The sequence below is a fragment of the Phyllostomus hastatus genome, unplaced genomic scaffold (genome assembly GCF_019186645.2).
Source record: "Phyllostomus hastatus isolate PE091 unplaced genomic scaffold, TTU_PhHast_1.1 phas_contig_86, whole genome shotgun sequence".
In the NCBI taxonomy this organism is placed as follows: Eukaryota; Metazoa; Chordata; class Mammalia; order Chiroptera; family Phyllostomidae; genus Phyllostomus; species Phyllostomus hastatus.
In genome coordinates this window covers 23,035,176-23,056,190 of record NW_025333977.1, presented here as the reverse complement: position 1 = coordinate 23,056,190, position 21,015 = coordinate 23,035,176, and the positions used below count along the sequence as shown (strand labels likewise).

Below are 21,015 nucleotides of genomic sequence, written 5' to 3'. Positions count from 1 at the left end.
ATGTGAGATGAACATACAGAAAAAAATGTATATGTATAATTGATAAGAGTAAGTGAGGTGCTGATTTGCTCCAAAACTCTACACTATAACAGGTATTTCTCATACGATTTATCTGAACCAACATAAATATTTGAAGTAATACAGTGTTTCATATTCTAACGCAAGAAAATCACTTTGCAAAGTCCCAAAGATTAAAGACTAATTTTTACCCTCATCTATCTGGTCTCTTAGTTTCATTTTGATAGAAAAGGGCTTCAGCCTCTACCAACACCAAAGCCAAAACTAAAAAGCCATAATGCTGGTATCTCTAGACTCTTTCTCATTTCAAGGTGAGTATCTGCCTAACAAACAGTGAACTTTTGGCTGCACTAATGGCTAAATGACTATTGAACTAAAAGCGGTCCAGGAGGACCACATCAACAGCGAGGGGACTCTGGGTTCTGCCAACACTGCAGCACAGAGCATCTGGGAGACTCAGAGGTTACTGAGACCTCACAGTCTTCTAGCATTCGAAAGGGGGCCCAAAACCCACTGTAATTTCCCTTTTAACTGCTAGACTACACGGATGTCAAAGAAATGATGTGCTGCAATGGCCTCAGGCCACTGTCACAAAAATATGTTAATAGGACATGGGAACATAAAATAGATCACTGCCTCTTTTCTAAAATAGCTGGTGTCCAGTTGCTCTGTGGGGTGGGATAGGGAAGCAGAATTTGGAAATTATAAACAAAGAAAGAGCTACAACCCATGAAGTAATTTTTACAAGACACAAGTTAGGACAAAGGAAGCTAGGCATTCCCCATGAGCTTTATACATCAGATAGACTGTCTCCTACCATGCTTATTACAGAAGAAACAAAGGCCACTCTGGTGCTCTTATGCTACATAAGTGTCGTAATCAGTTTCAACAGCTGTCAGTGCCAGCTATAACCTACTCACCTTGCTCACTGTATAATGTAGGGGGAAGATGATGCTGAGGAAAAAACTGAGGCGGCATATCTCCAGGTCCGGAAACAGGTGGGTAATAAGCCGTGTGTGAGTTATGAATAAAATGTGGGTGCAAGTAGTGGGGTAGGTGATGGGTTGGAGACATGGCTGAAGGGTAACTTGGGGGGTAACACTCAGGAGACTGGGGTGTGACCACCACCCGGCGGACCCCAGTATTGTCTTCAATCACCTAAAGAAAATAGCAAAAAGAAAGAGTGTAGTATGTATTATTAGCCAATACCTTTTGAATACAGTAATTAATTACTTCCCCCTTCATTTTAATTTTCTGTCCTTCATAGGAGAAAAAATTAGTACATGTTAAATTCTGGTTCTATAATTCAATCAGTTAAATGAGTTTTAAAAGTAATAACATTTAAGCATTATAAGTTATGAAATTTTCATCGACCACCTAATTCTGATTATACAAAACTTCTGCAATGATGAAGAGCTTGATAATCAATCTTCTTTTTTGCATAAAAGTTTCACAGATGACGTCTTCCAAGATTTCAAAAAGACTTGGAAGAAGACTCCTGAAGACTTCATCTAAGACAAGTGAATTGAATGTGTACTTAAGTTGATTTTAGGAATGGCTTATAATATAACTAACAGTGGTTTTTCCAGAAAGAAGAGACTTTCCGGTCACATAAGTGTGCTGTGCAGGGCTGAGCTTCCTGATGACACTGGGCCCCCCTCCTATGTTAGCATGCACAGCTCCATCATCATAGAGGTTCCAGTGGGGAGATGGGCAAACTGACTTCCAGAAGCCATAAGAGCACCACAAGGTCATTTAATCTGGGACCAAGGATGGAAATGAAACAAGGGGATTCTGACCAATGAAAACCTTGAGCAATCCCAAATCAAGCTGCACACCTGTGCTCACATCCTGGTGATGTAAATGAGTGTTGTGAAGGGAGACACAATGAGGCAGGACCTGCTAGAGCAGTGAACACCAATCAACATTAGATCTGTCCTGTCTTCAAATGTTTTTCAATTTACCCAGGAAGATAATTAACTAAGGCAGTACAATACCAACATTATTGCCTCTGTGGCCAACTTCATGCTACTGGATCTAAGAGCAAACAATCTTTTTAAGACACAAGATAAGAAATAACTACTATTACAGATACCATAATCAAAAGGGAAAGCTGTACAACACAGAGATGAAGAGCCCTGCATGACAGAACTGGGAGGGCTTCAGGAACCTCAGAGATTTAGGAGGGCTGGGACAGCTGAGACAGGACCCTGAGGCAGGGCCCTTGCAAGGAAGGGGACAAGAAAGGCATAAGAGTAAACTTGGAAGCCAGGATGAGGCTGCCAGAGAGACCAGTTGGTTTAACCAAGTATTTAAGAAAATCAGGCACACATAAGGTAGGAAGTTTTGTTTTTAAAAACAAACCCAACACTGAAAATTAAACTTGTAATTGAAATGCATATCTTATTATACCCTGTAAGTTGATTATAGGCCAGAATAAAATGACTTAATGGTATCTAGAACATTCTAATAAAATTTATACTGAACTTTGTTTTTTAAAATATTGCCTGATACAAAATGGCAAATTTACCAATGTTATCCTATACTTTAGTGTACAACATAGGTTTGGTTTGAATTACCATTCATCTTCATATTAAGAAAATCTTTATGTATATTAATGAACCAATTAACAAGAAAGTATCAGAATTAACTATTATGTTAATAGTTCATTAATAAAGTAAGATTAACTCCTTAAAATTAAGATTCTGAGTCATACTCTGTACTAAAGCTCAAAACATATCTTTTTATGCATTCATTAATAATGTAACTTCTTCAGAACCTTGGCAAGCTAATCACAGTAACCTAATTTATGAATACATAACTGCTAATTTACAGGTGTATGTGAAATGGTGCTTAAACCATAATACCGACAATTCTAATGCATGTGCTAATACTTAACATCAAAGCACACCTTCTACGAATATATTTTGTAGCACACTTTGTACAAATATGGATTTTTCTTACCATCTAATATAAACATGCATCATTCTATAGTGTCTTCTCTTTCCCTACTCTGCCACTAGCTATTGCAAAAAAAGTAAGGCATATTCCAGATACTCCTCTTTCATGAAACATTAATTCAATCCTGTGCTAGACACTGGAAGGTCCACAGAAGCAAAGTATTTGTTTTCTAGACACAAACTTCATTATTCAGTCACTGTAACACTTCCCAAGGTTAAAACCAGCCACACAAACTTGACCTATACAGTAAACCAAGAGCAGGGCTCTCACTAAATACAAAGAACAACTCTTTGGGTTTGTAAATGAGGGTAATTATAATGAAATGAAATTATTTTAATCACTTTCTCATATAATTTCTGACATTAAAACAAAGTATTTTTTAAAAGTGTGAGCAAAAAGCGCTAACAAATAAAAAATGTTAATGAAGGGAAAGGAAGAAAAATAAAAGCGCCAGCCTGCAAACCAAAGGGTTGCTGGTTTGATTCTCAGTTAGGGCCCATGCCTGGGTTATAGGCCAGACCCCCAGTAGGAGGCATGCAAGAAGCAACCACGCATTGATGTTTCCTTCCCTCTCTTTGTTCCTCCCTTCCCCTCTCTAAAAATAAATAAATCTTAAAAAAAATTTTAAAGTATAAATTACCCTTCACCCTCCGCAAAAAAAAGGTTTCCAGTTAGAAAATTAAGTAGCTTTCTGAAACCACAAATTGCCTACATATATGAAAATTGTTGGAAGCACCATTTTAATTATCTTAAATTATTCTGTGGTATTTGTGAAAGACATCTATTTACATATGCAAAAACCAAAAATATGTGCTAAGTATTTTGTTCATTGTTCTTCTATAACACAAATAAAAATAAGTATTTTGTTTATTGTTATTCCATAACACAAATTACAATATATTTAATTACCAAATTTTTAATCTATGTCTAAAGAAATTATGCCCATGTTCCCAAAAGAACAAGTAAGTCTGAGGAGCAATAATGATGAACAAAATAATATGCAATTCAGGAAATGGGAGCAACAACATTCTTTGTTTTTAAAAAAGTATGGTTCATAAAGAAATATGACTATTGCAGAATAATTTAGAAATTAGAAAGAGTTCAGTCCAAACTCCTCAGACAATAAAATGTGCCTGCAGTGTTCACAAATAACGATGGAAAGGACAGATTCATTTCCTTTTGGGATGAATGAAATTGTGACAATATCCAGAGACAGACAAATCACCTGCATTCAATTCGACAATCATTTCCTGACACATGCTATGAAGTAAGCACTGGATATTCAATGGTGAAGAAAAAAATAGGTGCTAAACAGTAAGATTTATCTACATAGCCTAAGAATAATTTAAAGTGAAAAATTAGACTAAGTCTTAGTAAGTGCTATTCAGAAATCAGAACAAAGCACTGTTTTTTCAAGAATTAAAACAAAGTGTTCAGCATCAAGACTTTTTTTCCTAGCTCTGTGAATCAACAGAATGGTACTCACATATTTCTCCAGAGCACAGACCCTTGGAAAAGATCATTGTGTCCTAGGTTCTCAGGCTGCCACCTGTTACGGGCTGAATTATGTCCTCCCTTCCCCCAACCAATTTATATATTGAAATCCTAACCCCCAGTACCTCAGCAGGTGACTGATTTTAAAGGTATGTAATTACAGTAAAATGTGCTCATACGGGTGGGTCCTGTTCTCATAGGACTGATGTCCTTATAAGATGTGAAAACTAGGATACAGACATGCAGAAAGAAGACCATGTGAAGATGCCAAAGGGAGATGGCCACTTACAAGCCAAGGAGAGGGGTCTTAGAATAAACCAAACGTGGAGCTTCCAGAGTTATGAGAAATTAATTCTGTTGTTTAAGCCACCCAGGTTGGAGGCTTAACTTTGTTACAGTAGCCCTACAAATACACCACCTAGCAGAGCCTCCAGAGCTTCCTCTAAGTTCTACTAGCAGCCTTGTCTGCTTGAAAAGAAACCCTCTGTAAAAAGCAGTGCATTTATCCTCATGGAGGATAAAAAGTCCTTCCTTAGGCTTCCATCCTCAGCCTAAGGAAGAATGTGAGCCTGATGGAAGCTAGTTTGATCCTTTATCATGTCTTTTATTCTGTTCCACAAGTATTTACTGGGAAACTTCTATGTGCCTAGTATTCTTGCTATCCTGTGGCCTAGACACAGGATGAGAGGCTAGAGAATAGGGCACAGAAACACCCATGCAAATAAGAGAAACATTCTCCATGACAAACAGGGAGAGTGTTTCTCTCATTTGCATAAGTGATTTTAGAAGTAACTAAGAGAACCCTTAAAGCAACCCCCCCCCCAAAAAAACAACAAAAAAACCCACCAACAACTTGGAAGCAACAACAAGAGGGAGCAGCATGGGGAGACAGATGAGAAAACACAGTCAGTGCCAGCTGCTGGACATGGGTTATGTCATTTATCTACTGGAATTAGATATTACTGTCCCTGCTGGACATGAGGGAAACCAAGGCCCAGCACTGTTAAAATGCACTAGTGCAGTTGCACAACCAGATTTTCATTCTGGTCTATATACCAAAGTTTCCATTATGTGGAGAATTATACACAAGTTAGGTATGCTAAGAAAGAAATATATTAACAAGGAATTGTGAGAAACAGGATGGATGGTTTATTAAGAGATGTGAAAGGATTCAAAAGACCACCAGTAATTACTGAACACCTGCTGTTTTGCTTTAATACCCTTTCCTGAAATAAGGCAACACACTAACATGTGTTAAGGCCCTGGAAGAGTAACTGACACATAACAGAAAAATCTTACCTAGCAATTACTACCATTAACATTAGCCCCTCTCTAAACACTCCCGACAGCCCAGCAATCCTGTGAGGCATACACAGCTCTCTCCACTTTGGAGATAACAGGAATGCAGCTCAGGGATGTTCAGCTAACTCACCTGAAGTCAGAGAGCTATCAGGGGCTTAAGGGGACAATTTTGAGTTCAAGAATTAAAATGTATCTCTTATAAACACTTACAGTTTGAGTGTCTTCGCTCATAGCTGAGAGAGAGAAGGAAGCTAGCTTACTGAACTGAAATGTTCCACAGGAATTTTAATAAACTCCTCAGTTCCTAACAATCTGTTCTTCCACTTCCGGGCAGTAAGTGACAAGAATCAAAAGAAGAGCTTAAAAGGCAGGAGGCAACAGAAACAGTTTTAAAGGCTGCCTCAGAAGGCCAGGATGAGCTAGGAAGGGGACAGAGCAGAATGCACAGGGACACACACCTGCACACAACCTGCATGTGTGTAGGTGGCACGCAAGGCCTGGCAGCCAGCTCTGGGGGGGCAGAGTGTGTGTGGGGGGGAGGGGGAGAGAGGGAGAGAGGGAGAGAGGGAGAGAGGGAGAGAGAGAGAGAGAGAGAGAGAGAGAGAGAGAGAGTGAGTGTGTGTGTGTGTGTGTGTGTGTGTGTTAAGGAACGCTGAATGAGCTGCCTGCACACAGAAAACTGGGACCAAATGAGTTTGTGGAAGTCAGGTTCAAGTTCATTTTCTAACTGTTGTGAACATACTTGAAGAGGGCTCCCAGGCCATTCTGAGATAGGAAGAAATCGCAGCGAAAAGGCGGGGCAATACAAACAGCAGCATGGACAGAGGGGTGGGCAGGCAGAGTCCAGGCTTCCCTGGCCAGCCTGGTGCGCACCCTTTCCCCTGCACCTGTGTCCTGCATGCAGGGTGAACTAGATAGATCTCTGTCTCTCCCACACAATGGCAGGTTCCTCAGGCACCTGGATACACGGTAGACTTTCAATAAATGCTGGCCAAGTAGACAAATGGATGAAAAGGCAACGGCCCCTCCCCCCCACCAAAAAAGGGCTTAGCTGCTTATATTTGATGTTTACCAACAGCTATTAACACATTCATTATCAAAATTTCCCCCCATAACTCAGGTATTATAAATATTTGACATTCTCTTCTAAAATATGTGCTAAGGATTTTGCTCATTGTCCTTCCAAAACACAAATTATAACATTTAATTACCAAGTTCAGTTTTGATCTATGCTATATGGATGGTCAAAGGAGCTGGTCCTTAACCTAGAGGGTTTATTGTCTCAGGACATTAATGACAATGAAATATTGGAAAAAGCAAATATGATTTCATCAATGTCAGCCACTGCTGACAGGAAGAGAAGTGACATTGAGAATCATATGTTTTATATTTTCAACTGCAGATGTAATTATGAAATTTGAAAGGACAGAAAAGTCAGGAGGTCTGGATATAACTTCTCACTTGTCTGGTGTTCTTATGTGTCACACATATACTAGGGAAGATTAGACTGGATTTTTGATCTTCAAATGTGGTTCTTTTGAATATTTAGGTTGGTAAAATACAATAAAACATGATACTTAGCTGACCTGAGATTATTAAGTTACTTAATTGCTCCTGACATTTTTCATGTAGAATTTAGGACTATGACATAACCTAAGGTACAGGATCTTCTGAGTATTATGTAAGGTAAGTTCTGTGCCAAGCAATTCATAAACTAGTAAGCGATACACAAATCACAGGAGTTGCTATTGTTATAACTTTAATAGTTACACCAAATTTATTCCCTTGCCACTTGCATTCAGCATCTGCCCGGTGTTGTATTTCTAATCAGAGAAGGGGCCAACTGACTGTCAGCAGTGTCTTCAGAAGCTCAGCTCTGTCTGAATAGGGGCCTCTCCCTTCCCATGGGCCCTCAAGTTGGGGTACCTGGGGAACAGTTAGAGAGCTGGAGCCAGCAGAGGACCCAACCTTGGTTCCACAGGGTGTAAACTGTTTCTCTTAGCCTTGCAGGGCTTCCTTCTTAATTTGGAAGGTCTTCGTAAATTGCTGTCAATGTCCTCTCAAATATGGTATTACTGCGTGACTGAAGTAAGTTGTATTAAAGAGATACACCACACAGGACATACTTGTTTCCATCACCCGCTCCAAACCTCAGTGGTTTTAGTTATAAATAACTGAGTAGTCATCTGGAAAAAGCCAGGTATGTCAAGTAAAGTACTAAAAGTTCTTTTATTTATATATGCCCTAGTTGGGCTCCTTTTCCCAGATAATAGATTTAAGTAAGTGTGAGTACCTTGGCTTGTTTCCATGCAGATAAAAGTGTTGGCACATACAAAGCAAACCGTGGGGATATCTCCTTATACTGGTCACCTCCTGAAGAAGCCTTTCAGTAAGATCACGTCCGGAAGTCCTGAAGACAAGTCCCTATCAATACCTTCAACATGTGACCCCCTGTGTAGGGCCCTGGCTCAGATTTGTTATCTGGATCCAATCATCCCCCTTTCAGTTTATATACCTCAGCCATTGCCTGGAGCTGGCATGTGGGTTAAAAATTAAGCATCAGTGGAAAATTTCAGATGTTTAGACATAGATGTGTAGGTAAAATGTTTGAGGAACTTTTGTTTAGTCATGAATCACCTAATTATTTAAAACCTTAGGTTTGGTTGCCTATACAGCAGATGAATTGGTTGATTACTTAGCCGTTGCAAAAACTATTTCAGAAAAGTAATCAGAATTTTCAAAAAAATTTTTTAAAAATCTGGGGATGGCATCGATTATCAATCTGTAACTACTCTGCAGGGCAATCCTTTGTGTTACATAAAGTGCTTTTCGAAACCTAGAAACATCACCAAGGCTGTCTTTTTCCATTTGGCAGGTTGTTCTTGATCCTATCTATGAATTTATATTTTAATTTAAAAATGCTTCACCAGCCTGCCAATGCGTTACACAGCCCAAGAAAGGATTAGGAATCCATGCTAATGATACTCATATCATATTTCTATCACATACCAAAGTAAGTTTGTAAGCCTGATGGGTTCCAAAGAGTATGTAAAATATAAAATCTACTTAACCTTCATTACGTTTTGTACCCAATAGGTTAGGGAAATATGTTTTTCTAAGAAAAGTTGTTAGATATGACAAGTATGTTACTAAATTAGAAAGACAGACTATACTAACTATGCAATAAAATCAAATAGAATGTGCATAATTTAAGCCTTACTAAATGATTCAGAAATCATTTCTAGATGTGATAACTGCCTCAATATTATTATTATAAAGAACTATCATTTTTCCATAGAAGTAAAGAATAGCACTCTAGTCAATAGGATGCCAAATACCAAAGGAATATGCCACACAGTTTTTGTAAAGACGGCTTATGGAAACTTAAACTTATATTTTCACTTAGTGTCTTTTTAAAGGAACAGTATATACAGTAGAGGAGAATCATCTAATTTTAGATCAGAAAAGAACCTCAGACATCCTCCAACCCTTTCTTTCCCCTTCTTTTTCCTTCCTTTCTCCTCCTCCCTCCACAAGGTAACAATGATGCCAGCCAGACAGGGCCTGTTATGTGCTGAGCACCTTTCAAGAAACTAGAGATCCAGTGAGGAACAGGAGAATAGGGTCCCTAACCTTGAGGAACTTGAACGCTGAAAGGGAGGAAGACCAACAATGATCAAGTGAGCAAACAAGTAAAACACCCAAGTAAATAACTTAAAAACGTTCCTAAAAATCATACGGGGAGTTGGACACAGAACCCCCCTCCTGGGTTCATGTTTCCTCCGGTTAATCCTGTGTTCTATTAAACCACAATGCCAGGATCTCAGAAACAAAGGAAAGAAATCAAAGAAAAAACACAAAACAGGGAGATAGAGAAAAGGCTCAGAAAGAGGAAACTTGCACTGAGGGAGGAGGTATATCCTGGGTACATTCTTTAATTTAGCAATGCCAACCCGTTCCTTGGGCAAAACAGACCAGAAAATAAAAATAAGCTTGCTGAAAAACTACTGATAAGGGAAACTAGAACAGAATAGACACATAAGTCCTCTGCTCTTTCTATAGCTCCCAACCTCCATGCGTACGCTCTCTCTGTTCATTCTGGAACACTTCCCTAACTTCCTACAGAAGAATCGATTCCTCCACAGGAAGTGTAAGAGATTCCAACTCTCTTTGCTCTTGGGCACCGAATGGGTCTGATTCTCGGTCTGCCAGGGCACAGGGCAATCCTCCATGCTCCTTTCTGCTCATCATTTTCACAGCACTCAAGAAGAAACGCAACGTTTGTCTAATCCCAGGTTGTGATGATGACAGGGAAAGAGCTGAGGCTAGTATGTATAGCCTAGCTGAGCAAAATGGGGAAACCACGCCAGGGCTCCCACCGGACAGGCCCAATAATTTCCCCATAGGGTCTCTGATTTCTGTCCAACTCTTTAAAAAATCCTCACTGGAGAATTACCAACCATACCAAAATTTAAATACATTTTTAAATAGACTTCATATCTCTCTCAGGTGAAGGAAACAGAATATATATATATAATTTCAACAGGTGTTTACCCATTAACTAATCCCCAAAACGAAGGAATGAGGCAAAGTATGTACTCTGCTATAATAACAAAAAATACTTATTTCAACTACTATTCAGGTTCTTAGGTTACGTCAATTAATCTAGGGGAGAAAAGAATAGTTTCCCAAATAATAGAACACTAACTTGGATATTTCATTTTTTCTTTTCACATGCTTTTTTAATCTTTAGTCCACATGAAGTTTTTCCTGTAACATTTGAAAAATGTTTCATAAATTACTATGAAAGGATGGAAAATAAAATGCAAGGCATCTGCTTAAGAAATTTTTATACATAAATTATCCAGAAAGTTAATGATGAGGTTAAAAATTGAGAAGAACCACGGCCAGTATACAATGAAAGGAAAAAATTGCTTCATACTTGTGTGATCTCAATACGTATTTAGAAAGGCAAACTGCCCAAGTTTCACTGAAATTGTTCTAACAGTCTTCTTCATCATAACAGCTTCCACTTATTGAATGCCCACTGTTATGTGAGGCATGGGTTACACACCTCACGTAACACCGATCAGGGAGGAAGTGGCACATGTGGTGCAAGACTCTGTAAGAGTTTCGTGGAGAGCAGCCATGATGAACTTTGAAGACAGGCCTCTTCAATCGATGTCCCTGTTCTTCCCAGCCACAGTACTCACCCTGCTCCTCCCACTGGTTCAACCCTTATCGCACTCACAAATGTTTTTACATAATGGAAATGATGAGTACAACAAAGACTAAATTCTTCCTTACCTAAATCCGCTCTCTCATAGTTAAAAGGTCAGGTCACCTTTTTCCTCCAACCTTCCCCAGCCTCCCACCAAAAAGTAGAGCACAAGACACACACACCCCAGGGCCTACTGTGGTGAAGTGACCAGACCCCACTGTTCTCCTGCCCGGAGTCCACACTCTCTTTAAGGTCCGGGGCTTTGGTCCTCCTCAACCTGAGAACCCAAGGCTGAGACGCGAACTACACCACAGAGCAGACCACAGAGATCTGTCTCTTCAACTGCAGGCCCTTCTCTTACTGTAGGAGGGTCTCTGCACATGACTGACATTCGTCTTTTGTCAAATTTGTTTGATCAATTTTACCAATTTATCTGTAAAGCTGTTTTAGCTATTGAATTATGTAATGACTCTATTGTAATCAAGACTTTCTCCACTGACTCAGTTTGGAGTTACTAATGTAAGACTTTTAATCATTCACTTGCCTTCCCCTGAAATTTTCTTACAGTAATGGACCATCTCATACATGAGAAGCTGACGTGTTAGTACTGGAGCCACATGGGAAGCACACCGCACATCCACGGTCACAATGTCAGAAAGTAACGCAGAGTTAAGCAAATACATCCATTAAGGCTCTGCCCCTGAGTTCAAGATCACATCACAGTGGTAAATAGGTCAGTAAAATAAAAAATTCTCAGGCTGCAATTCTGGTTCTACTCTGAGCCTCAGCTTCCTCATAATTAAATCACAGTAACACACTGGCAAGAAGAAGTACACTGCAGCTTCTCTCCACCAGAATTTCAACTCTTAACTGGTATTTCTTAAAGGGACCTTTGGCAGCCCTGGCTGGCGTAGCTCAGTGGATTGAGCACGGGCTGGGAACCAAAGTGTCCCAGGTTCGATTCCCAGCCAGGGTACATTCTTGGGTTGCAGGCCATAACCCCCAGCAACCGCACACTGATGTTTCTCTCTCTCTCTCTCTCTCAGTCTCTCTCTCTGTCTCTCTCCCCCACCTCCCTCTCTCTCACTCTCCCCCTCCCTTCCGTCCCTAAAAATAAATAAATAAAATCTTTAAAAAAAAAAAGGGACCTTTGGCAAAAAAGGAGGTGTTATTTCTGCCATGACAATGGTGAGAACTGTACTCTGTTCAATGGAATGAAACGGTTCCTCAAAATAAATGAGCAGAAGACACAATGGAATTCTGCATTCCTTGTTCTTTTCTGTTAATTGACTGCCAATGTGAACATGATCCATCATCACATGTCCTGGCTGGACGGGGCTGCTCTGCACCCTTTTCTCCCTCCACTGACTCCTTTACAAAGACTTGTGTAAAACAAGTCATTTATTTAAAACACGGGGAGGGCTGGCCACACATCCTGGCTACTCAAGACAAAACAAAAACAAAAAAAGTTGCCAAATTGGCCCACGTGAAACTAAGGATGGAAAAAATTAAATTATAGTGGCTGCACTGTGACTTAGAGAGTAAAGAAATGGGTAAGTTTTACATCAGAGAAGGATAAGACTTCTCTGATTCCTGCCTGCACTTCAGCAATTTTCCTATGTGGCTGCCAATTTATCCTAACAAATCATTAAAAATTTAAAATACAGATTTTTTAAGACCACTGTAAAAACAGAGAAAGAATGAAGAAAAAATTTGGAACAATATAACCCAAAAAATGTTAACACAACAATTATCTTCTGTGGGTAATAAAATGATAAATATTTGTAATACTTTTCTGATTTTTTTCCAATGAGTATAGAATGTTCTTACAATGAGAAAAAAGAACAAAAGAGGCAAAGAGAGAGAAAAATGGTTGATCAGGAATTTGGAAAGAAAGGTGTGCAGGGAGGAGCAGGAAGACATTCATATTGCACTGAGCCCAGCACAAAAACCGAAATATATATAAACACCCACATTCCAGGCACCCGGAACAGTTTAAACCTTCTCCGGACACAGGAGTATAACTTCTTCCTTTAACATTTTTTAAAATCTTCCAGTATACCTAGTACTTTTAAAATTGCTATTATTTTACTTAAAAGAAAATCAAATTTTGGAGAAATTTAAGCACAAGCAGCCAAATCCTCACATCACACTGGGTGATTCACCAAGCCCAGGATATGCCACGTTGTGGAGAAACGGGACTCCCATAACAGAGGACAGTCCCTGTTTGTGTTAACAGTGTCTCCTTTGATATTTTTACTAATTAATCTCTAAGGCGGTGGACTCGGAAGAAATCACAACCAGGTTTTCATGAAACCCACCTTGGCCCAGGGCAGCCCAGTGGCCCTGCTGCATTTCCCTCCCTCTAACTCTCCGGCACGACAAGCAGCAGGACTCAGAGAGGGCTGCGTGGTGCCACAAAAATGGAGATAACTCTAGAATTCCCCTAACTAAATGAATCCTGGGATAAGTTTTCGAGACTCCAAACTCTCTTATGGCACTGACACTGCCCACAGCGAGCAGCAAAGCCCGTCGCGTGGCTCACCTGTGAGATGTAGCCTGGAGGCACGTGGATGGGAGGGATGGACCCGTTGGGGGACATCATGGGCACCTCAGCAGGTCCTGAAACAGGCGAGAGTGAGACATCAGCAACTGAAGAAATACACAGTGCTCAAAACAATCACTGGGATTTTAAAAATATTATCAAAACTAGGGAATTACAAACTTTGATAATTTCAGTAATTGGTACATTATGCCTTAGACATCAAATTATGGATGAAAAGGAATTCTCCAGCTGTGTAAATCAAAGAGGAAAAACCAAAATTATGAACATCTTTACAAATATTCAATAATTCCCAAATCCTCAAGTTCCACAAAGCAAGGCTGTTTAGTTAGGAGCACTTAACAAAGTGGGTCAAAAAGTTTCTTCTTTCTTGCCTTTAAAGTATGAGTTATAGCTTAAACAAATCCACTGTAAATGAATTTATCTCCTCGGGTTTAAAAAGCTCCAATGGACTTGGGTTTATCATTTTATTTTCAAATTATTATTTTCAGTAAGTTACTGTAACATGCCATTAATTTTGAAATAGAAAAAACCATAAAATACTCCAGACTGAATGAATTCGGTATGCTTCTTACGTTCTAAGGCAGGGGGGAAATGTCAATTTTAAAACTAGGCACTATTAGAAATACTAATGCCAAATTTACTTAGGATTGTTTCAAAGCAAAACATTCAATTAACAAGAGGTTGGTTTCAAACTCATTGAAAGTTAATCACATGTCTGACGCAAACAATGAACGGCAAGGCATCACCGACCTAAAACACAGTGAATGTTTAATTGTAATGAAACCATTCGTCATAACATCAAAATCAACTTCTGACCCCCTTCCAGGGACCTCGTGATTAAAGGGTCTCCCCTAGATGTACGTGATCCTCATCACCACTGGTTTTCAGTTTGGTGGTTGGACCCCCTGTTTAGCAACCCACCTTTCAAATGTCAATCCAAAACTGTTTCTTTTTTAAAAAAAATAAATTTATTCAGGTGACATTGGTTAATAAGATTATATGGGTTTCGAGTGTGCATTTCCATGATACACAATCTATATACTGTTTTGTGTGCCCACCACTCAAAGTCAAATCACCCTCTGTCACCACACATTTGGTTCCCTTCTCCCTCACCACCCGCTCCCACGTTTCCAGTCTGAGATGGGACTTCCTGGCTCCAAGTGCCCTGTGTTGTTTGTGTATTTGCTCTCCCTTAATGGGAGCTGTGCTGCTGGCAATGAAAACTGCTGGACTGTATGTAACAAAAACCAAGAAAACTACAATACTTTTCTTGGCAAAAGAAGACAGATCCTGCCACCCAATGCTGCATTTACAAGTAAGCATAATGCACTTTTCACCTCACAGTACAACCCAGTGTTATAACTACTTCGCAGAAGAGGACGGATCAGCAGAGGGACAGGGACACTGCAGTGCCCATCCATGGTCTCCAAAGGAAAAAAAACAACCATGGTAGCAGGGCAGAGAAGATACTGATGTTCATGTAACGTAGCATCTGACCAGAGATCACACTGCAATGTCATGAGCAATGTATCAAAGCACTGAACCACCTTGATAATCTCTAAACGTACACAAAACTACGGTGGACTCTCACAGGCTAACAGACTGGTGATCATTTAAAGCAAAATACAACATCATAAGAATGGATAACTGCATGAGTCTATTCTATTTTTAAGTACGATTTCAGTCAATATGTCCATTAATCACTGAAGGCACTTTCTAAATCTATCTTTCTTATCAGCTTCAGCATTTTTGTCATAGTCATCAAGACATTTCAGTATTTACTAAATAGTTTTTTTGGATTGCCTCACCTAAAAATCATACACAACTACTTCAGCCTCAGCCTGAGCAGGATCTGTGAAAGCCAAGGGTCTCTGCCTGGTTGCATTCCCAGCTCACTAGCAATACTGGTTATGTGACCTTGAACAACTCCCTTTTGGAGCCTCATTGCTAAACAGTTATAAATGAGAAAACAATCCCTACACCTTATATGGTTGGGTTTAAAGATTAAATGCAATAATGCATGCAAAAACACAGTAGTACATAGCACAATAATCACTCATCAAAATGTTAACGATCTTTACAGTGTTTTTTAACATTTTTATTTATAGCTTTTGGTTTTTTGGTTGTTTATTACATTTTAAGTACTGATTTATTTTAATAGCCCTTGTAACACATAAAATCAACAAGTATACACTTTGTACAATATTGCTTTAAGAGGAAAACCTTGATTATCAGATAAATATCAAATGTTTCACCATGCAGATGTGAACAGAAATGCTACCACCTCAGTAAAAGATTGTTTTTTCATCATCAAAATGTATACCAGGCAGTCTCTTAACCCCAGCCATGCCCCCTAAAACTGTTAAAGTCATTTGTATAAAATGCTTCAAAGAATGTAGGACAAGTGAGTGATTTACAGCCAGAAAATGTTTTCTTCCCAACCTTGATTTCAAAAGTAGCCAAATGACTTTAACATGCTTGTCCCCTTCCTCTTGTCACTGTCATCAAAACCCTTACACAAAGGGCATTGCCAAACATACAGTAATGACTTCCAAAGCTCAACTGCTCCTTGGAACCCCAAGGTTCCTCTCCTTTCTGAAATAAACTATTGTGTTCACAGGCATTCTGCAGTTGAAAATCTACCAAGCAATAACGAATGAACGAACGAATGAATGAATGAATCACAATGGTGGCATGAGCAAAGCTACTGTCTGGCTAAACACTTTTCTCCCAATCAGTGAATTTACTGCCTCTGTGCAACTGTCTTGTGTTTGAGAACCTCCTGATACTGTTGTAACCCTTACCTAATGGAAACACAGACTTCTCTCTGTGAACTGCCAGGACTACTAGGTTCCTTTGGATTTTGTAATCAATACCCTCATAACACACAATACTGAAAAGGACATAGCCCTTAGAATACAGTAAAAATGGTTCTCCCCCTGTTCAAACCACCAACACTGGCTATATGTTTTGGGGGGCGGTGGTACTTGGAGAAGTGTCATGACATAACCTTTCCAAACAAACCAACCTCCTAACTATACTGGGAAATCAATGAACTATTAAACTTGTTAAAAATAATTTTTAAGTCTCTTAAGGTTATCTGGAAGCCCCTTTAATTAAATACTTTTTAAAAAAATATATTTTATTAATTATGCTATTACAGTTGTCCCATTTTTCCTCTTCATTCCCCTCCACCCTGCACACCCTCTCCCACCCACATTCCCCTCTTTAGTTCATGTCCATGTGTCATAAGTTCTTCAGCTTCTACATTTCCCATACTATTCTTGCCCTCCCCCTGTCTATTTTCTACCTACCATCTATGCTACTTATTCTCTGTACCTTTTTCCCCTCTCTCCTCCTCCCACTCCTGTTGCTAATCCTCCATGTGATCTCCATTTCTGTGGTTCTGTTCCTGTTCTAGTTGTTTGCTTAGTTTGTTTTTGTTTTAGGTGTGGTTGTTAATAATTGTGAGTTTGCTGTCATTTTACTATACATGTTTTTTTATCTTCTTTTTCTTAGATAAGTCCCTTTAACATTTCATATAATAAGGGCTTGGTGATGATGAACTCCTTTAACTTGACCTTATCTGAGAAGCACTTTATCTGCCCTTCCATTCTAAATAAAGCTTTGCTGGATAGAGCAATCTTGGATGTCGGTCCTTGTCTTTCATGACTTGAAATACTTCTTTCCAGCCCCTTCTTGCCTGCAAGGTCTCTTTTGAGAAATCAGCTGACAGTCTTATGGGAACTCCTTTGTAGGTAACTGTCTCCTTTTCTCTTGCTGCTTCTAGGATTCTCTCCTTAATTTTAATTTTGGATAATGTAATTATGGTGTGCGTTGGTGTGTTCCTCCTTGGGTCCAACTTCTTTGGGACTCTCTGAGCTTCCTGGAAATCTATTTCCTTTGCTAGATTGGGGAAGCTCTCCTTCATTATTTGTTCAAATAACTTTTCCACTTGTTGCTCTTTCTCTTCTCCTTCTGGTACCCCTATAATTCGAAGGTTGGAACATTTAACGATGTCCTGGAGGTTCCTAAGCCTCTCCTCATTTTTTTGAATTTTTGTTTCTTCATTCTTTTCTGTTTGGTTATTTTTTTCTTCCTTTTGATCCACTCCATTGATTTGAGTCCCAGTTTTCTTCCCATCACTATTGGTTCCCTATGCATTTTCCTTCATTTCACTTAGCATATCCTTCATTTTTTTCAACTAATTTGAGACAAAATTCAATCAATTCTGCTAGCAACCTGATCACCAGTGCTTTGAATTGTGCATCTGATAGGTCGGCTATCTCTTGGTCACTTAGTTGTATTTGCTGTGGAGTTTTGATCTGTTCTTCCGTTTGGGCTATTTTTTGGGGAGGGGGTCTTGTCCTGCCTGTTACGTATGAGGGGTGGAGCCTTAGGTGTTCCCCAGGGTGCGGCAACCCAATTGCTGGGTTATGGCATTGTATGTGGGGGCTGGGTCTGAGAGAAAACAATGGCACTTGCTCCGCTCTCTGTCGGATTTCAGTCCCTTCTGCCGCTTCCCCCAAGCAAACTGGGCCTTTCTGGTGCTGATTCCCAGGTGGGTGGGCTTGTGTATGTTCTAGGACCCCGTGGGTCTCTCCAACAAACTCTCCTGTGAGGTTGGGAGTCTCTCCCTGCTCCTTAACCCCCACAGGTGTTTTCAATCAGTGCCCTGAGGCTCTATTTCCTGGCGCTGGGACCCTGGGTTGCTCCGTCTGTCTCACTCCCCAGTTTTGCCTGGTTTATCCGCGAGTGAATGTGGGATGGCCCGGTCAGCCAGCCTCCTGGCACTCAGTGCCTCACTTCACAATCGCCGCCTTGCTGGGTCTGCCGATTGCCACCCCATGCCTGGGGTCTGTCAGCCACTACCTGCACACCCGGGGTCTGCTCGCTTCTGTTTTGCATGCCCAGTGCCACCGCTTTTTGTGCCTTGACCCCTCTCTGCTCCGCTGACCGACTCCACCCCGCCTACAGGTCTGAATGAATGTGTCTATTTTAACTCCTTGGTTGTTGGACTTCCATATAGTTCAATTTTCTGTCAGTTCTGGTTGTTATTTTGTTTCTAAATTGTTGTTGTCCTTATTTTGGTTGTGCGAGGAGGCACAGTGTGTCTATCTATGCCTCCATCTTGGCTGGAAGTCCTAATTAAATACTTTTGTTACATATAGCTGGGCCTACACAGATGTATGTACATGTACATTAGATCATTTAAAAAATGAAAGCAAGCTAACACGCCTCCAAAATACTGTCAGTGAGGTGGGGTTTTTTTAAAGCTAATTAACCAGTTTAGCTAGAGACTACATGAACTCTTTCACAAACACATGAAAAATGTCACAGGCACAGTTTCTAGAGCTGGAATTAGAGTGTTTGCTAAGATCCATGAAAAAAATGTCTTGGGAATTTTGATCAATTTCAGGTTTTAGGCTGTGACTTCAACAGTTAAGAATTCTATTTGCACGGAACAAGATGTGAGACACTAACAAGAACTATGATTGGCTTACAGTCATTAAAAAATTAAACTGTAATATACATGGTGCAACATCTTAAAAATCTGTTAGTATTTGTTAATGAATTGGGGTTTCATTTACTATACTAGACCTTCAATGAGAAAATCTGAAGAGTAGCTTACTTATTCAATCAACAATAATTCACACAAGGATCCCATGACTTAATTCCCACATCAAAGAGACTGAAGGTAAGACCAGCAAGTTGTATTTTTCGGACCCCACATGCACATGAAGAGGTCCTGAGCCACTGCCAAGGCTGAGGCCATTCTGCTTCATTCTGGATTTCTTCCCTGCTGCCAGGGATCCCCACAGCTAACACATTCATACAGCTCTGGCCCTGATTCTGCATTCAGAATATTCACCGACTCTGGGAGCAGAATGAACTAGACTGACTTGAGGTAAATGTACAAACGAGGTTTAGAAATCTGAAGTGGTGGAAGTTGAGAATCCAGGGTGTAACTTATCATTGAAAACAGCATTAAAATTGACCAGCTATAAGTAATTAATTATACCACAATTTCAGACACGTTTAAATGGCATTTTTATAAGTGAAGTATTCACCAACGGGTGAATAAATATTAAAAAAACCAAAAAACTCAGAAGAAAACATGGGGAAGTTTTCATAGTGCTGGATTTGATGATGGATTCTTAGCTATGACACAAAAAGCACAAGCAAAAAAGAATAAAACAGGTAAAACTGAACTTCATGAAAGTTAAAGACTTTTGTGCCTCAAAGGACAGTATTACCAAAGTGAATAGAAAAGCTATAGAATGTAAAAAAAATTTACAAATCTCATATCTGATTAGGGACCTGGACCCCAAACATATAAGGAATTCTCACAACTCAGCAAAATAACAATCCAAAATTAGCCCTTGTCCAAAATTTAAAATGGACAAGGGCTTGAATAGATGGTTCTCAAATGAAGACATATAAATAGCCACTGGCACATGACAAGATGCTCAACATCACTAATTGTTAGGAAAATGCAAATCAAAACCACAGTAAGGTACCACTTCACACTCACTATGGTGGCTATTCTCAGAAAAATAAAAAACTGTTGGGAAGCTGTGGAGAAAACTGGAACCCTTGTACAATTGCTGGAAGGAATGTAAAAAGGTACAGCCTCTGTGGCACTTGCTCAAAAAGTTGAACATAAAATCACCATATGACCAATCAATGTCACTCTTAGATATATACACCCATAAGAATCAAAACCTGGAACTCAAACACATACACATGCACACACATTAACAGTGGCACTACTCAAAACAGCCAAAAGGCAGAAACAGCCAAAATGTTCCCGAGAGGATGAATGGATGAACCAAATGTGATATAATACAAACAATGGAACATTACTCAGCCATAAAAAGAAAGTGCTGATACAAACTACTATGTGGATGAGCCTTGAAAATACTATGCTAAGTAAAAGCAGCCAGACACAAAATGTCAAATAGTTTGTGATGCCATTTATATGGTACATCCAGAATAAATGACTCAACAGAGACAGAACTCATATGGTTTCCAAGGGCTGAGGGGTGAGGGTGGAGGTCAGGGGATTTGGGGAGCAAATGCCTAATGGGTACAGGGTTTCTTTTCAGGTGATGAAAATGTTTTAGGATGTTATATACATTTCACCTCAATAAAAGTATTTGTTTTAAAAAGATGATGAACACACAGCCAAAGAAATATAAGGTAATAAAACTGGGATTACAAATAAACTACCAAAGCAACTGAGTATAAATCTGCTGGAGCGCAGCTTCGTTCCGCACACACTCCCATGTGAGAGGGAGCTATTTCTAGACACTGCTGTGCAGAGACCAGCAGGATGCACACAGTCTCTGTCCTCAAAGGGCAGGTAGTCTAACTATGGAGAGACGGACATGTGAAACAAATAAACACAAGCTGGGGCTTCAGGCATTGTCTCAATTTAGCAAGACTTTTA

At 39.7% G+C, this 21,015-nt stretch overlaps 1 protein-coding gene across 2 annotated transcripts in view; it reads right to left on the bottom strand.

Moving 5' to 3' along the window:
• Nucleotides 1–21,015, bottom strand: part of FNDC3B (fibronectin type III domain containing 3B) — a 316,784-nt gene that overhangs the window by 134,647 nt on the left and 161,122 nt on the right. For both annotated transcript variants that reach the window (XM_045851135.1, XM_045851136.1), the window contains exons 4-5: nucleotides 13,542–13,618; nucleotides 939–1,176 (exon numbers count right to left, since the gene is read on the bottom strand). In XM_045851135.1, coding sequence (XP_045707091.1) covers nucleotides 939–1,176; nucleotides 13,542–13,618 — 315 coding nt within the window. The remainder of the gene's footprint in view (nucleotides 1–938; nucleotides 1,177–13,541; nucleotides 13,619–21,015) is intronic.